We start from the raw sequence: 21,453 nt of genomic DNA, 5'->3' as shown, positions 1-21,453 counted from the left end.
GCATCACCACCATCAGCATCATTAGCACCATCATCATCATCACCATCACCATCAGCATCCCTACTGGCATGTAATTTCCATGAGAGTAAAAACTTACCTGAGTTTTGTCCATTTTCATCCAAGCGGAGAACAGCACCTGGCACATAGTCAGCTCTGAACACATTGTGCAGTAAGTGCGAGCAATCAGTAATTTCTCAAGACTCCATCACCAGGAACTGTGCTATCACTTTAGGTCCTTTATCTTAATCTTTACACCTATCCCTAAAGGAAGGACAAATGTCCCCATCTGATGGATGAGGAAACTAAGACTTAGAGAGTTTAAGTCCTCAAGTCACACTGCTCATTATTGGCAGAGCCAGGCTTTGAACCCATATCTCTCTGATGCTATTGGAGGGAGCAGTTGCCCACGGTATCCTGGGCCAATGGGATCACAGCAAGCAGCAGCCTTGTCACCTGTACCATAAGCTCAATAACAATCCCCACACCCCCATGGGGTTTTAGACTAAATGAGATGAGTGTGTGTGCAGCATCTTGTTTGGCATAGCAGGTAAAAGGTGGTCAATACCTGTTAGATGCTGCCCACCCTTGACTCCTGCACCCTTCCCACCATCCTACGCAAGGACTCTTACCTGCCCTGCCCAGAGGTATAGATTTCAGGAAATGGCTCATGGATTATTTGTAATACAATTCTTTTCCTGAAAATTACTCTGCCCCTGCCTGCCACTACCTTGTGCCTCCCCCACGTCCTTGGGACCTTGTTAATATGGTTACTGGCACAGGTTCTGGGAGCAGGTGCCTAGGTTTGAATCAGGGGGCTAATGGATAGATAGATAGATAGATAGATAGATAGATAGATAGATAGATAATGTATGTATGTATTTTAAGGAATTGGTTCACACAACTGTAGAAGTACAAGTCCAAAATCAGCAGGATGGAGACCCAGTGAAGAGTTGTAATTCAAATCTGAAAACTGTCTTGTCATGAAATTTTTTTTTTTGCTGGGGGAAGTCAGACTTTGTTCTCATCAGACCTTTAACTGGTTGGATGGTTTTCTTATTTCTAAATTTAGCATTTAAAATCTTTGATATATTGATATGTCAATATATCGAATGTATATTGATAGCTCTCACCATGATGATGGTGCTGATGGTGATGGTGGTGGTGGTGATGGTGGTGATGGTGATGGTATGATGGTGACGGTGATGGTGATGATGATGGTGATGGTGATGATGGTGATGATGATGGTGGTGATGGTGGTGATGCTGATGGTGGTGATGGTGGTGATGGTGATGATGGTGATGATGATGATGGTGACGATGATGATATTGGTGCCCAGCTTGGGCTAATTCTTTTGTATACATTGTGGCATTTTTAATCCTCACAACAATCCCAAGAGGTACACGATGATTGTCCCACTCTGCAGAAGAGGACACTGAGGCTCAGAGAGTTAAGAGCCCCAGAGCCAGTTTGTTTCAGGTCGATGTAAGGTGCCTTCCAGTGGTGGCAGACTAGGACTCTGTGACTCTTACACAGCATGCCCCATTGGACAAAATACTCACAGAGAGACTGGGCCCTAAAAATAACAACTCTTGAAATATTAATTCCCTGTAATGCTCCGCGTATATGCTACTTTCTAACCAAGTCTCCCACAGTCCTAGTAGAATCAGGGAAAGGAAATCCCTCCTTCTTTGTTTCTACCCTGGGCCCTGCCCTCCCCTGTGGATGGGTGGGTGGGTGGGTGGGTGTCAGTGGTGTTTGCTTGTTTCCTTTGCCAGTGGATCAGCACCTGCCCGGCTGGTTGCTTTAGAGCCCCTGGAAATCAGCCGTCACTCCTGCATCCCTGCCTTGAGCCCAGGCGATCCTGCCCAGCCCCCACCTCATCAATCAAACTGAACACGTCTGCTCCGAGGGAGCCCGCAGGGCTCAGCAGATGTGACACCAGCATCCTAACTGGTTCCCAAAGGAATCAGAGCCCACCACTGGGGCCTGTATTTTAATGAAGCTACGCCTACACACCAGGGGTTTTAAGACTGAGAGTTCCCAAAAAATCCTCCCCTGAACACAGCCTCCCCTTGTGAGCCAACTCAGATATCTGGGCTGCTCCTTTAGCAGAGCAGGGCTTTCAAACCCTAGGAGGCATTAGAATCCCACTGGGGCTTGTCCCAAAAAATGCAGGTTCCCAGGCCGCCCCCACAGAAGCTGAGGCTGTGACTGGTCTGGGGTGGGGATGGGATGCTGCATGCTAAGGACCCTGGTTCCCAAAGTTGTAAGACTAAGGACCGACCCTGAGAAACAATGAAGAGGCATCCGCAGAGGTGGGCAGTCTGGAGTGGTAGGCCTTTCATCCACTCAACTACCCAAACAGCTATTTACCGAGTGGGTTTCTTGTGGTAGACGCTGTTCTAGGTGCTGGTAACACATCAGCGTTGGGGAAAACGTCCCTGCTGTCCTGGGGTTTACATCCGAATCAGGAAAGACAAACCAAGAGCAACATGGTAAGAAAAATGTCGAGTGGTGGCTAGATGGAGAAGAATAAAGGAGGGTGAGCAGTAGGGGGAGCTGGGGGGTCTGTGGAGTGGGGGGGAGTCACAGGCTATGGGGGACAGCAAGGCCATGGTCCATTGGGACCTTGCTGGGCAGGCAGCCCTCCTGGCCACACACAGGGAGCAAAGGGAGGGGCTCCTAAGTAGCCTTGTTACAGGGGAGTCCGGAGAGGGCCTGTGAGCTGAGAGCGTCCCCTCCAGCTGCCATGATGAGAAGCACGAAGAGAGCCAGGGGCACCAAGGTTGGAGATGCGCTCATGTTGGTGGTGGGTGTGAGAAACAGCGGAGTCAGTGGTGGCTTCAGGGCAGGAAGTGTTAGGGGTTTGAAGAGAGACCATATAACATCGTCCCCGAAGAGCAAGAGGGACAAAATGGGGAGGATGTCGTCAGGGGACAGGGGGCCGCATGAAGAGGATTCAAAGCCAAACTCGGCTCCTGGTTGCACGTTTCTGGAGCCATGTTCAGCTGGGTGGTGCAGGAGTGCACCATCAGAGAGCAGAATGTAACCAGAGTCTGGGTTTGGCCTGATGCATCGGGTCAGGAGCTGAAGGTTGGGGGCAGGGGGCAGGAGGGCGATGCTCTAGATAAGGACAGTGGACTTTGGGCTATGAGAGCTGGGGACACCGAGCCTGGCAGGCGAACAGCGAGGAGGCAGTGAGACCATTGGGTTGTGGATGTGGTGGGTGAAAGAGCTGTAGGAGGCAGGAACAGGGGACAGGGGTGCGCTACTGGAAGGTGGCCATGGGTGGCTTGAGAATGCAGTGCCTGAGAGGTCAGGGGACAATAAGGCCTGGGGTGGGACTGTGGGGTGAGGGGTGGAGGCAGAGTGAACACCGAGATCTTTGCGGAAGAGAAGGTCAGGGACTGAAGAGGCTGGGTGCCCAGCCACGTGGCTATTGCATCACCAAGACTCACACCTGGGGTGCACTGCAGGGAGGCAGAGAACCAGGGACTGAGTCCTATTGGCTTGGTGAGATCTTCCCAGGTATCTGTAGGGTCCTAAAGCAGGGAAGGGAGGAGATAGTGTAGTCCAACGGCCCCATCTTCAAAGGTGGTGGAGTTGAGGTGGCAGGTGGGACAGGGGCAATCTAGAGCAAGGGGACACCTGCCCTCCTCTGGCCTAGAGCTCTGAGGGGTGATGGGAAAGCGCCCACTAGAGAGGATTGGCAGTGTCCTCAGTAGATAGCCCATGGGGTTACAGCAAGCTCAAAGGAGGAGCTGAGCTGTGAGTTCCAGAAGGGACAGTGGAGGGTGCTGGGAGATGGGCAGGTGAGGGAAGAAGTGGGGGGCTGAGGATGTGTTTCCAGTGGGGATTGCACTCCAGAGGATGAGGCATGGCTGGGATCCTGTGCCCAACATAAAAGGAAGAGAGGGCCGGTAGATCAGTCCCTGCGGTCCCAAAGCAGGACGCCGTGAAGAGCTGCCAGTGTTGAGAGTACAAGGACAGCGTTTTTCCAGGGGTTCTGAGGCTCCCTCTCTACTCCTACAGATGGGCTCATTCCATCAGGGGAGGGGGACTTTCCCAGAGGCCGGCCATGTTCTGGGCAAGTTACCAAATGTTATTAGGTTCAAGATTCTTCAACTGGAATGTGGAAATAATGACCCTGATCCCAGGGCTGTTGTGGAGACAAGCGGTGAGGTGCAGTTGTCCTCAAGGATCCCCAGGTCTTTTTGTCACACTTAAAGAAAGAAGCTTCTGGTCCCCAGTCCCCTGCCCCCAAATGCTCTGTCGTCTGCATTCTCCAGGGACCTGCTCCCAACCGTCTCTCTCAAACAGTACCCTCCGCCAGTCTCCTGTGATTGTCCCCCAGTGCATGGTGTGCATCTCTGTCTCTGCCTGTGTACCTCCTTTCCGCTAGAATGTAAGCCTTGTTTTATCGACTCCAGATACCCTGTTTTGTTCGCTGCTGTACCCACAGCACCTGGACCACTGCCGGCAGAGGGAGGTGTCAATAAATGTGCCCTGAATACCCAAAAGATCTCACATCGGGTGTGAGCCCAGAGCCCTGCCCACTACGTGATGGTAAACTGGTCTGGAGGGACGAGTTAATAGGTAAGAGCTGTGGATGCAGGAAAAACAAGTTCTTGGTGGCACAGAGAGCATGGAGATAGATCAACCCTGACCTGAGCCCATTGAAAGGCACATATTTGTGATTTAGAGCAAGTAGCTGAACTTCTCAGTTATTCATAATAAACACAATTATTTCTTAGGTCTGTTTTAGCTCTAAAATACCTTTGTCTTTGTCAGTGACTCAGATAATATCCACGCTATTAAGTTTATGACAGTTGGGGAAACAAAGTTCAAATCCCAGTCCTGGTGCCCCTTTACCGGGGGCACCCAAGGAAGTTACTTGCTCTTCTGAATGTTAGTGTCTTTGTCTGGAAGACAACGGGGTCATTCCTGATGGTGGCCCGGCCTCCCCTTGTCCCTGCACTGCTGCATTCAGTAGCAACCCTACGGATGTACGACTAGGTCCTGATACGGACATGAACTCTCTCCAGCATTTGCCTCAGAAAGGAATTCTGGGATTACGAACATAAGGCCCATCATCTGAACATCTTAACAGAAGAGGAAAGAATCGGGTGCCATGGGGGGACCAAGGGGCTCCTGAAGATTCACAGCACTGCTCACACCCAGCCACTCAGAACCCAGCAGGATTACTGAATCCGGGAGGAGAATACAAAATTAATCATCGTGACGATTTACAAGCTGCCAGATGTGAGTGAAATAAAATGAGAGCGAGGCCAGGGTTTTTTTTGGGAAAGCTGAGTCCTGGCGGATCCCCGCCTGGACCAGGACCCTAAGTGCCAAGTCGGGACCTGACCCTAACTGGGCCTGTGCACCTGGGCCCCTAGACACCCCTGCACTCGAATATTAGAGTTCTGACCAATGTTCGCCCAGTGCCTCCTGATGAGCTTATAGATTTAGTGATTAATCGATAGTGGTGCCAGGGCTGCGAATCTAGGTGTGGGTCCCACGTTGATGGGATTCAGAGCCCACTGGGAGAGAAAAGCCTCAATCAGATCATCACACACGTGGATGCTGATTGTGGTCACTGCTGTGACAGTGACGTGCAGGAACAGGATGATGCTGGACTGTGACTTGGTCCACGGAGGGCTTCTTCGTGGGAGTGACGGTGAGCAAGAGCTCACGGAGACTGGGGAGCGCTCCAGGCACGGGCGACCGCACACAGACACGAAGACTGTGATGGAGGGGAGGCCCGTGCAGGTGGGTCGAGTGGCTCTGCCCCAACCTCTCTACCCCACCCAGAACACGGAAAAGAAAGAGCCCAAGATGGGTGTCAGCGGAGCTGGGTTCAAATCCCCCTGCTACTCTTTAACTATAACTACTCAGGAGTCGCTTTGCTTCCGTTCCTTTGCTCGTGAAAGGAAGATGAGGCCGGTTCTTGGGGCTGTCGGGAGGATTAAATGAATTGCAGATGGGAAGGGGTTTCGTGAACTGTAAAATTGCACACACGTGAGAGGTGGTCCTCATCGTGCTGGTCAGCTCTTCTGTTTTCCTGTCTACCACATCCTGTTTCCTCTAAACTCCCTGCAAAGTAGGAGTGGGTCAGGGTGGGAAAAATAATCACCATTTATTGAGCACCTACTGTGTGCTAGGAACTGAGCCAGGTCCTTTACATACATGATTTCATTTTATCCCCTTTTACAGATAGGGAAAAGTGAGACCCAAGCAGTCATAGAGTACGGATTTAAACCATTGTCCATGGGTGAAGGGCTCAAAGTTTTCTCCAGCATCACAGGATGTCTGGGCAAGCATCCTGTCCTTCCACACACTTTTCTTGATCTCCATACGCCATGCAACGGCTCTTGCCTTGAGTTTGCAGTCTGGCGGAGAAGGCTGACTCATGGACACACCACAGCAATTCAGATTTCTAGGAGCAACTAGAAGGGATAACACTGAGTGGGGTGGGTCTCCAAGGGCTTCACGGACCCTTCCTGACCTGACTGGGAAGGTGACCCCCTCACTGCATCTCAGACAGCATGTTGGGTATGTCATCAGGCTCACCCATCCACAAATGAATTAATTGAACCCAGTGCATCCTTGAACATGTTTGTGAATCCTGAAAGCTTCAAAATCTCCATGAGACATACTTGGGGATAATTAACTGAATGCAATTGCCTTAGTAACCAAGTTTACACCCTGGCCCCGTGGAGAGGCACAGCTCTTGAACTGGATTAATCAATGTCAACCATGCTGATGTTTGTTCTTTGCAGGATTAAAGGAAAACGAACAATCCCCAAGCGTGGCTTGACCCCATGCTCTTTCTCTCCCAGATAATAAAGAGAGAGGAAAATGACTGGAGGCACAGGATGGGGTCTTAGCTAGATGCAAGGCAGAACTACCTTCTTAGGCTGTGCATACATTTGCAGAACGCTTTCATGCCCTTAAACGAAGACGTGGGTCTCTTAACTGGTATGTCCAGGCTCTACCATGGATTGACTCTGTGACCTCACTGCACTCAGGCTCAGTTTTACTGACCAATAACAGGGATAATAATATTGCCTACCTATATGAGTTTTGGGGGACTGCCATTGCAAAATACCACAGACTGGGTGGTTTTAAAAAGATAAATTTACTTCCTCACAGTCCTGGAGGCTGGAAATCTGAGATCAAGGTGTCAGCAGGGTTGGTTCCCCTGAGGCCTCTCTCCGTGGCGTGTAGATGTTCGTCTTCTCCCCATGTCCTCATACAGTCATCCCTCTGTGCCTGTCTATATCCTAATCTCTTCTTCTTATAAAGACTCCAATTGAATTGGATGAAGGCCCACCCTAATGACCTGGTTTTACCTTGTACTTCTTTACAGTCCCCATCTCCAAATACAGTCACATTCTGAGGTCCTGGGGTTAGGACTTCAACACATGAATTTGCAGGGGAACACGATGCAGACTGGATCATGGCCCCCCAACAATGCCACGTTCTAATCCCCCAAACCCTGTGAATGTGATACTTTTATACAGCAAAAGGAACCTGCATGCGTGATTAAGTTAAGGATCATGAAATGGGAAAATTATCCCGGATCATCTAGGTGGGTCCAAGATGACCACAGGTGTCCTTATAAGAAGGAGGCAGGAGGGTCGGAGTCAGGAGTAGGAGATGTGAGGACAGAACCAAGATGTTGAGGGAGGCAAGGCAGGGCCACCAGTCGAGAAACAGGGGTGCCTCTAGAAGCCGAAAGGCAGGGAAACAGATTCCCCCCTAGAGCTTCCAGAAGGAACGCACCTTATTGACACTTGATTTTAGCCTCCGAAGACTCATTTTGGACTTCTGACCTCCAGAACTGTACGAGACAAAAAAATCTGTTTTGTTTTAGGTCACTAAGTTTGCGGTAACTTGTTAAAGCAGCCCCAGGAAGCGAATGCAGGTTTATGAGGATAAATGAAGCTCCCATGCACCTGGCTCCCGGGTGACCTTGGCTTGTGGCGGCCCCACCCTGGGTTTCACCTCTGTCTTCACACAGTCTTCTCTGTTTGCCTCCGTGTCTTTTCCTCTCCTTATAAGACCACCAGTTGTTGGGTTTAGGGCCCACCTGGTAAACCAGTACAACTTCATCTTAATTACCTTTGCAAAGACACTATTTCCAAATGACATCCGTTCACAGGTGCTGGGTAGACACGAATTTGGGGGACACTATTTGAGCCGCTACTATTCCAGGAGGAGGTTGCAGTTGAACGTGTCCTAAAACCTGCAGCTTTGGGGGCAGGTGGTAGCGGGGAGGGCACGCCACTGAGAGCCGAGGCGGGGAGAAGGCCCAGGCAGTCTGCTCTGCTGGGCTTTCTAAACACGCGTCCACGAACGGTCCTGGGCCTGTGAGCGCCGCACCCTGCTCTGCATTGCGTCCTTAGGACTTTTCTAGGGGGAGACTGTCTCCTCTTCCCCTGCTGAGTGCGAGGGGGTCCTTGGCTGTTTAATGCCCCCAGCTGATGGGTTTACAAGTTGACAACCACATCTCAGTGTTCACTTTTTATCTTTGAGATTATGGTAGAGCCGGCCAGTGGCACTGTGGGTAGCAGAGGGCCATTAAGGGGATTTATGTAAGAAGGGACAGTCAGATTCATGCTTTGCAAAGCCATTCGGGTCATATTAAAAAAGAAATACGACCTTGTGTGTGGGTGTTGTAATAAGGAAACATATCCTGAAATACGGATAATGTAATCGTATTTATTGAATCGGATACTTATTAGGCGCATGCTCCTCCAGCTACGACTGCCTACTTTAGATTCCGGGAACTCGTGCATTTTTCCCTTGAGATTTTTTTTTTTCTCCCAGGCCGAGAACTAGAGACAGGGCCCCATGCGAATTGGGTCTTGTCTGCCAAGATGTGAACTCTGACCCCCTGTAATTGTTCTTTGTTCATCGGTAGGATGGGAGCAGTGTCAGAACTAAGTGAGGTGACGTAGGAAGCGCTGTGTCCGTACCTGATGGCAGCCACCGTCCGTGTTAAAGCCACGTAACATGCGAGAAGTTGCCTCTGGCTCATGATGAGCGCTCAGTACAGGTTATCTGTTAATATGACTGGTACTGCTTTCAACATTAGTGAGTCGTGTTGGGGGCTGGGGTTTGTCCATGGTCCCCGCCTTCCGCAGGAAGCAGGAGAGAGAGGAGAGAAAGAAGTAAGATTTGAGTAGCAATGATGTACACTTTCAACATTGTTTCCCAGTTTCTAGAACAGTCCATGCTGGTATGGTGAGATCCAAAATAGGAGAACCACGGCCAATAGCTTCCTGTCCCACGTCAGCTTGCTGGTGGATGGGTGCAAGGCCCCGCTCAAGCTGGCTAAGACGGAGGTCAGCAGCCAAGGTGACTCCTGCCAATCCCCGCAGAGCCCCACAAATGCCTCCACACCCTCCCCCAGGGACCGTCGTGTTCGCCCCGCCTCACACTGATGTGTCTGCATCTCCCTCTGTTAGCAATGAGCACGGCTCCCATGCACCTGGCCCTGTGCTAGTTGCTCCCCTAAATCCTCACCGAAATCAAGCGGGGTCACTGGTGTTCAGCCAGACCGAAGGAAACCCAAGAATTCCCCCTGAGGTCTAACCACCTCAAGTTGGCTTCTCCATCAAATAATGCCCTTCACAAGTGGCCTCAACCCACCTCCATAAACACATGTCCCTGACCACGGCCTCTGCCGACCACCCCGGCAAGCCTGTCTTCCCTCTGCCCAGAGCTGTGCTGATGCTCTCCGGGCTATTCCTTGGTGAACAGTGGGAAGCCACCGAAGTTTCTGGATCAGACGACTGGCTCATTGAATTTGTGTATTAAAACACACTAGAGCGCCTGGGTGGCTCAGTCAGTTAAGCATCTGCCTTCCACTCGGGTCATGATCTCAGGGTCCTGGGATCGAGTCCTGCATCCGGCTCTAAGCTGAGCAGGGAGCCTGCTTCTCCCTCTCCCTCTTCCCCTCCCCCCCACTCATGTTCTCTCTCACTCGCTCTCTTTCTTGCTCTAAATAAAACACAATAAATGTAAGTTCCTGAAACAGGATGTACACAAGGTGCTTTAACAACGTGCAGAATAAACATGACTGATGCCAACCAATCCTCGCTCTAACTTTGTGCAGTGCACATCCTCCAACGAGGAGTGAGGAACCGGGGCCCCGCTGGGTGGCGAGCCAGGGCCCTGGGGCCAGCAAGAGACGGGCTCAGGATGCGGCTTTTCCTACCTCCACCTGCTACCTCTATGCACGCCAGCCTCGCGTTTCTCCCTCCAGTGGTAAAATACCCACAGCTTTCATTCCACAAAAGTGGCTCTTCTCCAGTTTTTGTCTTTATTGCTGCGTACAGCTGCCGACGGAGGATGCCTGCAAAGGGACGCACACAGAGATGTCCTCACCGCCCTCCCTTGCAGTGGGGGTCAGAGCCACTTCTGTGCTGTTTTTTAAAATAGCCCAGCTGACATTTTATGCTTTGTTTTATTTGGGGGCTGGAAAATAATTCAAGAGCAAGAACCGGGTTTTATAGCCTCGCCTGCATACTTTCCATCAAAGTGCCAGTTTGCCCAGCTCTGAAATTATGGGCCTGTCCTCAGAAAACATCGTCACAGCCTTCCATCCACGCAGAGCTCTTAATGCGCCTTCCAAACGCACGAGCCCATTTGGAACAGGATGACGCGCTAGCGCTGAGATACCATCGATGAGAAAAATAGAGCTGGAGGGAATGGCCCTGAAACCCACGACCCTGCAGCTCTGATAAGATGCTCTGCCCATAAAATGCTATTCTTATTAAATCCCAAGTGACTCAGGCTCTCTGACTCCTCTCTGCTGCTTTGCTGGAGTCTGCCTGGTGAGTCTCCTATGAAGGAGATCTCTTTTTTTTTTTAAGATTGATTGATTTATTAGAGAGAAGAGAGAGCGCTCCTGTGCATGCACGAGGTGGGGGGAGGGGCAGAGGGGGAGAGAGAAGCAGACTCCCCACTGTGATCTCAGGACCCCGAGATCATGACCTGAGCCAAAATCAAGAGTCGGATGCTTCACCGACTGAGCCTCCCAGGCGCCCCAAAGAAGAGCTAATTCACTTTCTTCCCCAAAGCATTTTTCCCGAGTGCTCCCCAGCTCCATGTAAACAGCAGTGAAGGTGACCCGTCATTTCCACAGTCCTTTGACGTGGGGGCAGGGCCAGGCCGACTGTCGGCAGCACCTCGTTGTCTTTTCCCTGCAAGAGTCAGAGAGGGGCTGTTTCCATTTTCCAGATGAGGGAAAGAGGCTCAAATTGCCCGAGATCATACAGCTAGTACATCAGTTTTCTGCTGCTGCATAACAAACAGCCACAAATATAGCAGCTTACACCAACTCTCGTTGCCTCTCTCAGCTTCCACAGGTCGGGATTGGGGCCCAGGTTCGCTGGTTCTTCTGCTCAGGATGCCACAAAGCTATGGTCCAGGTGCCCAGGGGCTGCACTCGTTTCTGGACCTCTCCACAGCTCCCATGGTTGTGGGCAGAACGCAGTCCCTTGTGGCAGCAGGTCCGAGCTGCCCGTTTCCTCGCTGGCTCTCAGTGGCTGGAGGCACCTGCCGCCCCCACCCTGTGGCCTGCTCACACATGACAGTGCCCATCTTCAAAGCCAGCAAGGGAGGATCCCTCACTCCCACCTGCAGAGATGGAGTCTGATATGATGTCATCTTGGGGGGGGGGGCAGGGGGAGACCCGTCACCTTTGTCACATTCCCTTGGCTGGAAGTGCATCACAGGTCAAATGAACTGTCCATGACTAACTCTTTCCATCCAGGTGTCAACCCGATGTCAGGTCTTTGGAAACTCCTTCTCCGACCTCCTACCAAAAGCAGGACCTCTTTTGGTTTCTCTTCTAGACCCTCAAAGCACTCATCCCCACTTGTGATGTGTCATTTTATTCACGTGCATCCTGGCCTGTCTCCCCTCCTGGAGCTCAAGCTGCATTCAGCTGCATCTGTCTTGTTCACTGTTGTGTCCCCAGTGACCACAGAAGGGACACCCCATAAATGCTGGGGAACCATTGGTTCGCCTCCGTGCTAAGAGCTGACACAGGGAGCATGTGCATGCAACGTGCACAAGGAAGGAAGCTGGAGAAGGGGTCACCCTGGCAGCCACGGAAGGCAGGGCTGGGAGCCCCGGCAGCCTGCTCCTGGGCGGGACTCACCTGGACGACAGCCTCTCTCCTTGGAGCCGTGGTGTCCAGTTTACCAAGCTGCCCACAGCTGTGCCCTCTTTGGTCCTCATGACACGAGAGATGGTGAACGGGGCTTTTCAGAGGTGACTGCAGGCTCCGTGAGCAGTGGGCCTGTCTACGGTCACACTGTGGTATGTGGGGGACCCTGGCTGCCACTTGAGATCGGCCAGCCGCCTCCCTCGGCTCCCCTTCTGCGAGGCCGGCTGTGTTTGCTTCCTGCGGCTATTGCAGCAAATCACCACAAAATCTGTGGTGTAAAATGACACAGATTTACTCTCTGGCCAGAAGACTGCTGAAATTAAGGTGTCAGCAGGGCCATGCTTCTCCAAAAGCTCTGGGGAGAATCCTTTCCTGCTCCTTCCAGCTCCTGGTGCCTCCTGGCACTCCCGGACTTCTGGCCACAGTTCGCCAGTCGCTGCCTCTTCATCTGTCCTTCGTGTCTGTGTGTCCAAGACGGAAGCCGTTGGATTGAGGACCCACCCTAAACCCAAGGTGCTTTCGTCTGGAGATCCTTAACTAATTCCGTCCGCAAGGCTCTGTTTCCAAATAAAGTCACATTCTCGAGTCCCAGGTAGACATGAATTCTCGGCGGGGGGGGGACACTATTCACCCCACTCCACCAGGTCACCTCTCCTTAGGTCTGCCCCCCCCCCCCGGATTGGCTCTGACACCCTGAGCCCTGCTGTCCCAGTGCACCGGCCGTTTGTTCTCCAGTGGCCCCCTCCCACCTTCCCTTGGCCTTGGGGCCGCTGTGTCCTGAGCCTCTGCAACCCCAGCTCTTGGGGTGTTTGCAAAATGTTGGTGGAAAGAAAAGGAAGAGGAGGAGAGAGGGAGGGCGGGAAGAAGGGAGACAAGGAGAGGGGAGTGAGAACGAAGAGAGGCAGGAGGAGGGAAGGGGGAAGGGGAGGGGGCAAGTGCAAAGCCCCAGGGGGCACCTTTAACATCGGAGGAGGTGGTAGTTTCCAGCCATGGTCCTTGCAAGCATTTTGGGGTTCATACTTCCTAGGCCACAGCCACCTCCTCCCTGCTCCCCACACCCCAAACAAGGTCATGCCAGGCCTTACGGGATTGCTTTCAAATAAAATAAGAAAAAATCAGAGAGGGAGGGGCGCCTGGGTGGCTCAGTCGTTAAGCGTCTGCCTTCGGCTCAGGTCATGTTCCCAGGGTCCTGGGATCGAGCCCCACAACGGGCTCCCTGCTCCGCGGGAAGCCTGCTTCTCCCTCTCCCACTCCCCATGCTTGTGTCCCCTCTCTTGCTGTCTCTCTCCATCAAATAAATAAATAAATAAATAAATAAATAAATAAATCTTTAAAAATCAGAGAGGGAGACAAAGCTTAAGAGACTCTTAACTCTAGGGAACAAACTGAGGGTTGTAGGAGGGGAGGGGGTAGGGAGATGGGGTAACTGGGTGATGGGCATTAAGAAGGGCACGTGATGGGATGAGCACTGGGTGTTACGTGCAACTGATAAATAACTGAACTCTACCTCTGAAACCAATAATACTCTATATGTTAATTAATTGAATTTAAATTTAATTTAATTTAATTAAAAATTTTTGCTGCTGTGTCTGCATTCTTGATAAGTACTTATTTCCCCTTTTCATTAGAGCCCTCCTGGGAGGCACTCTGCACAGGGACTGAGCAGTTGCTGGTTTGATACACAAACCTTTAACTCTGGGGTCTTCTGCCCTTTGTTTTAATTTTGTGAGTTCTCAAGCTCATCCTCCCCATGGGAACTCCTCGAATCATCTCTGTTCACTGCGGATGTTTTGTGAACTCAGCAGCTGCAGGGGCCCATTTGCTTAATGCTCGTCAATAATGGCTCAAAAAGTCCCCATGAAAATAGAAGTTTAAATATATAGGTTAAGGGGCGCCTGGGTGGCTCAGTTGGTTAAGCGACTGCCTTTGGCTCAGGTCATGATCTCAGGGTCCTGGGATCGAGCCCCGCATCGGGCTCCCTGCTCGGCGGGAAGCCTGCTTCTCCCTCTCCCACTCCCCCTGCTTGTGTTCCCTCTCTCGCTCTCTCTCTGTGTCAAATAAATAAATAAAATCTTTAAATAAATAAATAAATATATAGGTTAAGTGTTTCTTTCATCCCCAAAGCTATAGACATTGCATCGCATGATTACAAACAACCATGGTGCGTTTTCAGGTAGAATTACTATTTGATAAACTCAGGAGCAAATGCTTTTTAGTTCGAAGCAAGGTGTCATTAGTCTCAGAAGATTTGAAGGGATTGCCTTTCTCAAGTCTATGGTTTTAATAAAGAGCTTTGGAAAGTGTGTGCATATTAATGATAGTAAATCAGGGCTGAAGATGTCAATTGAGTTTCTCAAACGCTGTTTTTGTTTGGGGTTTTTTTTTTACATTCATTCTTCCATCCTCCCTCATTCATGTTTCCTGTGTGTTGACAAAAGCTCTGCCTCCTCAACCAAATTTTATCCAGGCTCTTGTGGGTTCTTTTGCAACCAGGCCTCAACTTTTGGGTTTTGCTGTTCATCCCTGCGTTGTCCAGTCTTAGCGAGGACCCGTGGCGTCGGTTTAGCAAGAACCGCGCCCCCCCTCCGTATCTGGTCAGGTCCTCATCCCCAGGTGATGTCCAGTGCCCCAGCCTGCCTTCAGCAAGAATCCTATGGGGTGGCTTTCGCCAGAACCCCCCCTTCCCCAGATGTTTCCAGTTAGTAACTTTGCATCCACGACCCCCACCTGCTCCTGGGCTGTAAATTCCCACTTGTCCATGTTGTGTTCAGAATTGAGGCCATTTTCCACCTACTGAAATTGTCCGGAGTACAATGTCTTCTTACACTTGGACTGCTGTCCCGCTCTGATTGTTCTCTGACAGTGTCTAAAAGTGACAGGCATCGTGCTAGGCACGTGGAGCAGAGGTGAGGAAAGCAAACCCTGTGTTGAATAAGCACAACTTGCTCTCATGGCAATGTAGTGTGGAACTTTCCAGAAACTCCCCAGCCCCTGCCCTAAGAAAAAGGATCAGCAACCTTTCTCCCGGAAGGACCAGATAATAAATATTTCAGGCTCTGAGGGCCACATTAGTCTCTGTTGTACATCCTTTTGTTGTTGCTTTTTGTGTGTGTCTTATTTTGTTTCCACAACTCCTTAAAGTTATACAAGCCCTTCCTAGCTCACAGACACTGTGAAAAAACTGGCTGAGGGCTGGGGCGGCTGATCTCTGACCTGGACAAATTGCCAAGCCTTCCCGGAACCTCCTCCCTATATCTGTAGAGCAGAGAGCTTAACCCTGGGGAGGTTTCCTTAGCAAGGTGGGAGGGCTCCGTTATATCAGGGGGAGGGGGGGAGAATCTCTATCTGCTGGCAGAGACCAGGTGCTCAATGAGCAGACTCGTGGAAGTCTCAAAACCAGAAATTGTTAAGAATATTCAGGAAGAAAGTATTCACAGTCAACTTGCAGTTCTGCAAAACAAGAAGGAAGCAAGAACACAGGCTCTGTGTTATCCTAATTACTTCCCTGCTCCCTGTCTGAGCCTCATGCTGAGGGAGAGACAGGCACTCTGGATGTTGTCAGGCATTTGTCCCCAAGCTTCATGTTTGTCGTGTGCTCTTCAATAGGAATCACGTTGTCAGCCTCTTTGTTTTCTCTTACAGAGACATCAAGCCAGACAACATCTTGCTGGATGAACATGGTAAGCCTGTTATGCATGCTTTACAGAGACTCTTTCAGTGGGAAGTTTGAGGCTCTGGGAGACTGGGGTCCTGGGGAGTTGGATTTAAGGGTTGATTAGAAAGCCTTTTTTTGTTTAATTCTGGTGGATGCACATCTGTGTAATTTCTGGTCTGTGTCCGGCACAGTGAGTCAAGCCCAATGTATTGGAAGGTTTCATGGCTAAGGGCATAGCTGCTCATGTCCCAGTGTGGGGATGATGGGGCAGAGGGGAATGCGAGGTAGGGCTGGAAAGTTCCCTACCTGGGGACCCATAGCTTCAGAAAAGTCACTTACCTCCCTGAGCCTCAGTGTCATCTTCTGTGAAACATAAAATGGTGTCCACCTTCCAGATTATCATGGGGATCAAATGGCATTGTGTATGCCTGGCAAGCCAGGAATCAGTAATCAGTAATCCACGAAGCCTTCCCTCCCCCTGGCTTCTCAAGCCTTCATGTGCATACAGACCCTGATTCAGTAGGTCTGAGGTGGGGCCTAGATTCTGCATCTCTAACAGCTCCCAGGTGAAGCCAACGCTTCTGGTCAGTGGACCACACTTTAAGAAGCAAGGCTCCATGCCCAACTTTGGTCTCATTGGAATCTCCTGGGGGACTCAAGGACTAAGGGTCCTGTCCCAACAACTGACAGAGACCTTTGGGTAAAGACCTTCTAGGGCCCTGAGTATCTTCCAGAAGTAAAATTAAGGTGGGAACACAACTCAATAGGAATAATTCAGCCATTTCATCTATAAGGAAATGAGCCCCAGGCCCGTGTGACTCCCTAGTTCACGCCTGTTCATCCCAGTCCCTGGCCACGGGGCTCCTGAGGCTGCCGCACACGAGGACACTGGCAGGCAGCCTTCCCTGTGTTTCCTCATTCTTGAGCTCTGGATCTCCATCCATCCCTCCCCTTCCACACTCATTCTCACCTCTCCACTCAGCCCCTTTCCACTTTCCTTCCAGACCTCCCCCCAGTTCTCTGAGAGCCCCATCCTCCGCCCCTCCCACATGGCTTTCACAGTGTCCCGACCCTGCCTCTGGCTTTGCAGCATCCACACACTTCTCCAAGGGCCTGTGGACCCACCCTCCTCACTCTTCTCCAAGCTCCTATTTCATCGGGCTGTCTCTTCTAGTGTTGGGACACGGCGCTGAAACTCTATTTCATACTAAAGAGTGAATGACTCATTCACCATCCCCAACTTTAACATTCCATGAGTGCCTTTTCAGGCAGTGCAGAAGGGAAATTTAGGAGCAGGGAATTCTCCATAGAACACACAAGTCTTCTCCCCAAGAGCCTGTGGCCATGGTCCTCTTCCTGATTTATATCAGGAGCCACTCATCAGCTTCTTTCTTTCTTAGTCATTTTTGCCTTTTTTACCTTGGGCTCTATTGAGGTGTGATTGGCAAATAAAAATTGTATATACTGGGTTGTACAATGTGATATTTTAAAGGTGAACATGATTTAATGTATGTATGTGTACATTTTGAAATGATTACCTCAATCACATTAATTAGCTATCCATCACCTCACATAGTTACCTTTTCATTTTGTGTATGGTGAGAACACTTAAGATTTACCTTCTTAGCAAATTTCAAAAATATAATACAGTATTACTAACTATAGTCTTCATGACAAACATTAGATCCCCTTAACCTTTTGTTAATTACATTACAAAAAAGTACAAAACAGATGCTATGTGTTGCTATTTAAAGATTTTTTAAGATTTTATGTATTTATTTGAGAGACATAGAGTGAGAGAGAGAGATCACTAGTGGGGGCGGGGGGGAGAGAGACACACAGACTCCCCACTGAGCAGGGAGCCCAATGCAGGACTCAATCCCAGGACCCTGAGATCATGACCTGAGCTGAAAAGGCAGATGCTTAACCCACGGAGCCACCCAGGCATCCTGCTATTTAAAGAGTTTAATCATGGATCTCATTGACTGTTTTCTCTGAAAACAAGTTGGTTGGCTGTTTATAATAAACATAATTAAATAAATGCATTAATATTTTAGTAATAACGTTCAAGTTCTGCTGGTTACACAAAATCCAAGGCTTTCCTACAAGCTTTTCTGCTCCCCACTCTGTGTCTGCTGCACTTTCTGATCCTTCAGTCTGGGTTTTGTCTTCTCGAACAAGCACTATAATTCTCTTCTGAGATGTGCGGTATTCTTGGCCAGCAGCTAAAGCAGAGAAAGACCATCCCTGGAGTAAAATGAAGTTGAAGGAAGAAAGAGCATCTTAGGGAAGCGTGGGGAGAAGTTTGAGTGTAAGTTAGGGCTGAGGGCACACAACTCAAGGAGATGGGGATTTAAAACTGCAAAGGGAAAGAGAAGGGTTACCTCCTTTTCTATTGGGACAATAAGGCTCCATAATGAATAACCACATGACTTTAATGCACAAGCCGGGAGCATCTAGTAAGCTCACAGATCTGTGGGTTAAGCTCTTACAGGCAAGTCTTGCTCCTAAGACTGAGGTCAGGTGGGGTCAGCCGGGCAGCTCTGGTGGTATTGGCTGTGCTCACGTCTGAGGGCTGCCTGCTTCCGGCTGGGACACGCTGGCCTTGGCTGGACAGCTCAGCCCTGGTCCTCATGGCTCGCCCTCCGGCAGGCCAGCCCCACAAGGCCTCACAAAGCCACAGTAGCAACAGGAGCATAGAAAGCCCAACCCCTCAAGCCTGTGTCACATTTGCTCCCATCCCAGTGGGCAAAGCAAGTCATGAGCTGACCTAGAGTGGGGGTTTGGGGGCTGCACAGTACCTGGCTAGATGGCTGAGACAGAGCAGGGGAAGGGGGCGGAGAGCTGCGGCAGTTAACCCCACCATCTGGAAGAGGCAGGTGGAAATGGAAGAGCTGCCTGCACAGATGGGCCTGTGGGTGGGCCCGTGGGGCTTTTCCACCTGGGGAGCTCAGCTCCTCCAAAGATGAACAAAGAGTCGAGAGTCAGAAAAGCCTGCATTTCTGCCCTGGGTGTCCCTGGGGGCCCTCGCTCAAAGTTCACTGATGCTGTAGCCCTTGACCTCTGAATTCGGGAAAGTGATCCCTTCATTTTTGCAGACCTGTCATAGGCCACCCATTGTGCCAGGTGACCCGAAGGACAGGGTCTAGGGTGGCTGTTCTCAGATCACCTGGGAACTGTAACAAGTACTGAGGCACAGTCCCACCTGCTGAGGTGATTCATTTTGCAGGAGAGGGTGCTGGGTTGGGGAGTTTTAAAGGTCCCTGGTGGTTCTAAGGTGGAGCCAGGCCTGAGGGGGGACAGAGAGCAAACCCGTAGGGTCAGTGCTGGGACAGGGTAGGCATGATGGGGTTGGGTGAAAGTGGAAGGACCGGCCAGGGGGCTCCCTGGGTCCTGCAGCGTGGGTGGGGTCAACAGAGCATTTGGGGGCACGTGGGAACACTCACTGCAGGAGGCCATGAAGAGCCCGCACAGTTTAGACTTTTCACAGCTGACTGTGAAGTGTGTAACTCGCTTGGGCGTCAGAAACCCGACCCAAATGTTTAGCAACAGGGAACACAATAGCCACCCCAACAGAGGGAATTGGTTTTCTCGTTGTATTAACCATGTCTTTTTTTCCTGAATCCTGATGCCTTCTTCACATCAGGGCCATCCACCCAGTCACCACAGGGCCAGGCACCAGACAACTAGGGACAGCCCCTGCACCCCAGAGCCCCTAAAATTATTCAGATCAGCCAGTCCTAACCCTGCTTGCCCCACCTCACCCATTCCTTCCCACAGAAACCACCAGAAAAGCTCCTGCCCCCCCTTCTCTCCCTCAGCCTTGTGGTCGACCCCATGCTTCCCCATGTGGCCCCCATGGCATGATACGCCCCCTTCTCTTGGGAATGATGAGGAACAAACTATCTTTTATTTTTTTTTAAGATTTTATTCATTTATTTGTCAGAGAGAGAGAGCACAAGCAGGGGGAGCAGCAGAGGGAGAAGCAGACTTCCCGCTGAGCGGGGAGCCTGATGCGGGGCTTGATCCCAGGACCCTGGGATCATGACCTGAGCCGAAGGCAGGTGCTTAACCAACTGAGTCACCCAGGCGTCCCCAAACTATCTTTTCAATGGCAATCGTCTCCTGATCTGTTGGCCTTACTCTTCCTCGAATTTCCTATTAATTGATGTATTTTAGAGCACTCTTTAATTGGACTTGTTTCAAAGAATCGATCCTTCGTCGCTAACATACTTGTTGATAAATGTGACAAGTACTCCCCAAAACGGCTGTGGCCAGCAGCATCGACACTCCCTTGTCCCTTGTCCCAACATTTTACAGGCTGTTACCATCATGCCTGGAAGGAGGGACACCAGGGCATTAACAGAGTGGGCATGTGTTGTTTCTGATGCCTCAGATGCAGGGTTTGGAGCAGCTGAGAAGGAAGTAGGGGGCAGCCGCCCAGGCACCTCGGTGGGCAAGGTTGTTTCTAAGTCTGAAGGACCAACAGCAGTGTCATTATTTAGAGGGGGTCCCAAGAGATTAAGGACAGAATGCAGGAGTGGGGTTTAAATTCTGGGTGTCCTTGGGAGGATTGTAATGCGGTTCTTTTCAGAAGGCTGCAAGAAGAGAAGTTTCTGCTGCAGCACAATGCCAGGAGGGAGTCTTAAAGCCCTAATGACCCGGCTCTGGGAGTCCCTGACTCCAAGAAATAGCCTCCCCTTCTCAGTTTCCTAGGGCTGCTGTAACAAAGTCCCACAGGTTGAGAGCCTCAAACAACAGAAATGTATTGTCTCATCGTGCTGGAGGCTGGAAGTCTGAGGTCATGGTGTCCGTGGGCAGACCCACGCCCCCCAGGAGGAGCCAGGGACGGGTCTGTTCCAGTTCTCTCTGCTAGCTTGGGGCAGTCCCTCGGCTGGAGCAGGATAATTCCAGACTTCACATGGTGTTTCCCCAGGTGCATGTCTGTGTCTAAATGTCCCCTTTACATAAGAACACCAGTCTTACTGGATTAGGGCCCCCCCACCCCCACAGTATGAGCTCATCTTAACCAATTACATCTGCAGTGACCCCACCCGTATGAAGTCACATTCTGAGATCATGGGAGTTAGGACTTCAACATTATGAATGGGGCAGGGAGGTGGGGAACACGGTTCAACCTATTAAAGCCCCATCTTACCCATATGGGATTTGAACAAATAAAAAATAAAACAAGGAAGTGGCAGATAGGGGCCAACATATCACCTTCATTGCTGATCAAAGCTTGCATTTGTGTGAGTCAAAAGGGTCTTCCTACTCCACGACCCCAGAGAGAGGAAGATCCACCTCCCACATTCAACCCAAGCTGGGTAAGTGACCGCTCAGATACGACCAAGAGCTCGGAAGACCAGGGATCCCTCACCTGCCCAGGCAGAGTTAAACTGTGTAAGGTAGTTTGTTCATCCCAAAATGACCCTTCACATAATCTCTGGGCAGTGAGGAAGGGGTGGAGAAGGGCTAAGAATCTACTGATGTGAAATCCTTCTTTGTGAAATTGTGAGTTTCTATGTCTCCACTGACACTGGGTCCAAATTCCTACTCTGCCTGAAAATGATCATCTTAATCACTCCCTGTTTCCTGAACAGTGTTCGAT

At 50.6% G+C, this 21,453-nt stretch overlaps 1 protein-coding gene across 1 annotated transcript in view; it reads left to right on the top strand.

Moving 5' to 3' along the window:
• The window catches only part of STK32B (serine/threonine kinase 32B), a 365,972-nt gene that overhangs the window by 281,752 nt on the left and 62,767 nt on the right, over positions 1 to 21,453 (top strand). The window contains exon 5 of the mRNA XM_032397296.1: positions 15,830 to 15,867. Within this exon, the coding sequence (XP_032253187.1) occupies positions 15,830 to 15,867 (38 nt within the window). The remainder of the gene's footprint in view (positions 1 to 15,829; positions 15,868 to 21,453) is intronic.

This window comes from Phoca vitulina, unplaced genomic scaffold, assembly GCF_004348235.1.
Source record: "Phoca vitulina isolate PV1807 unplaced genomic scaffold, GSC_HSeal_1.0 scaffold3, whole genome shotgun sequence".
Lineage (NCBI taxonomy): Eukaryota > Metazoa > Chordata > Mammalia > Carnivora > Phocidae > Phoca > Phoca vitulina.
The sequence above is the reverse complement of the archived record's forward strand: the minus strand, read 5'-3'. Positions and strand labels throughout refer to the sequence as shown.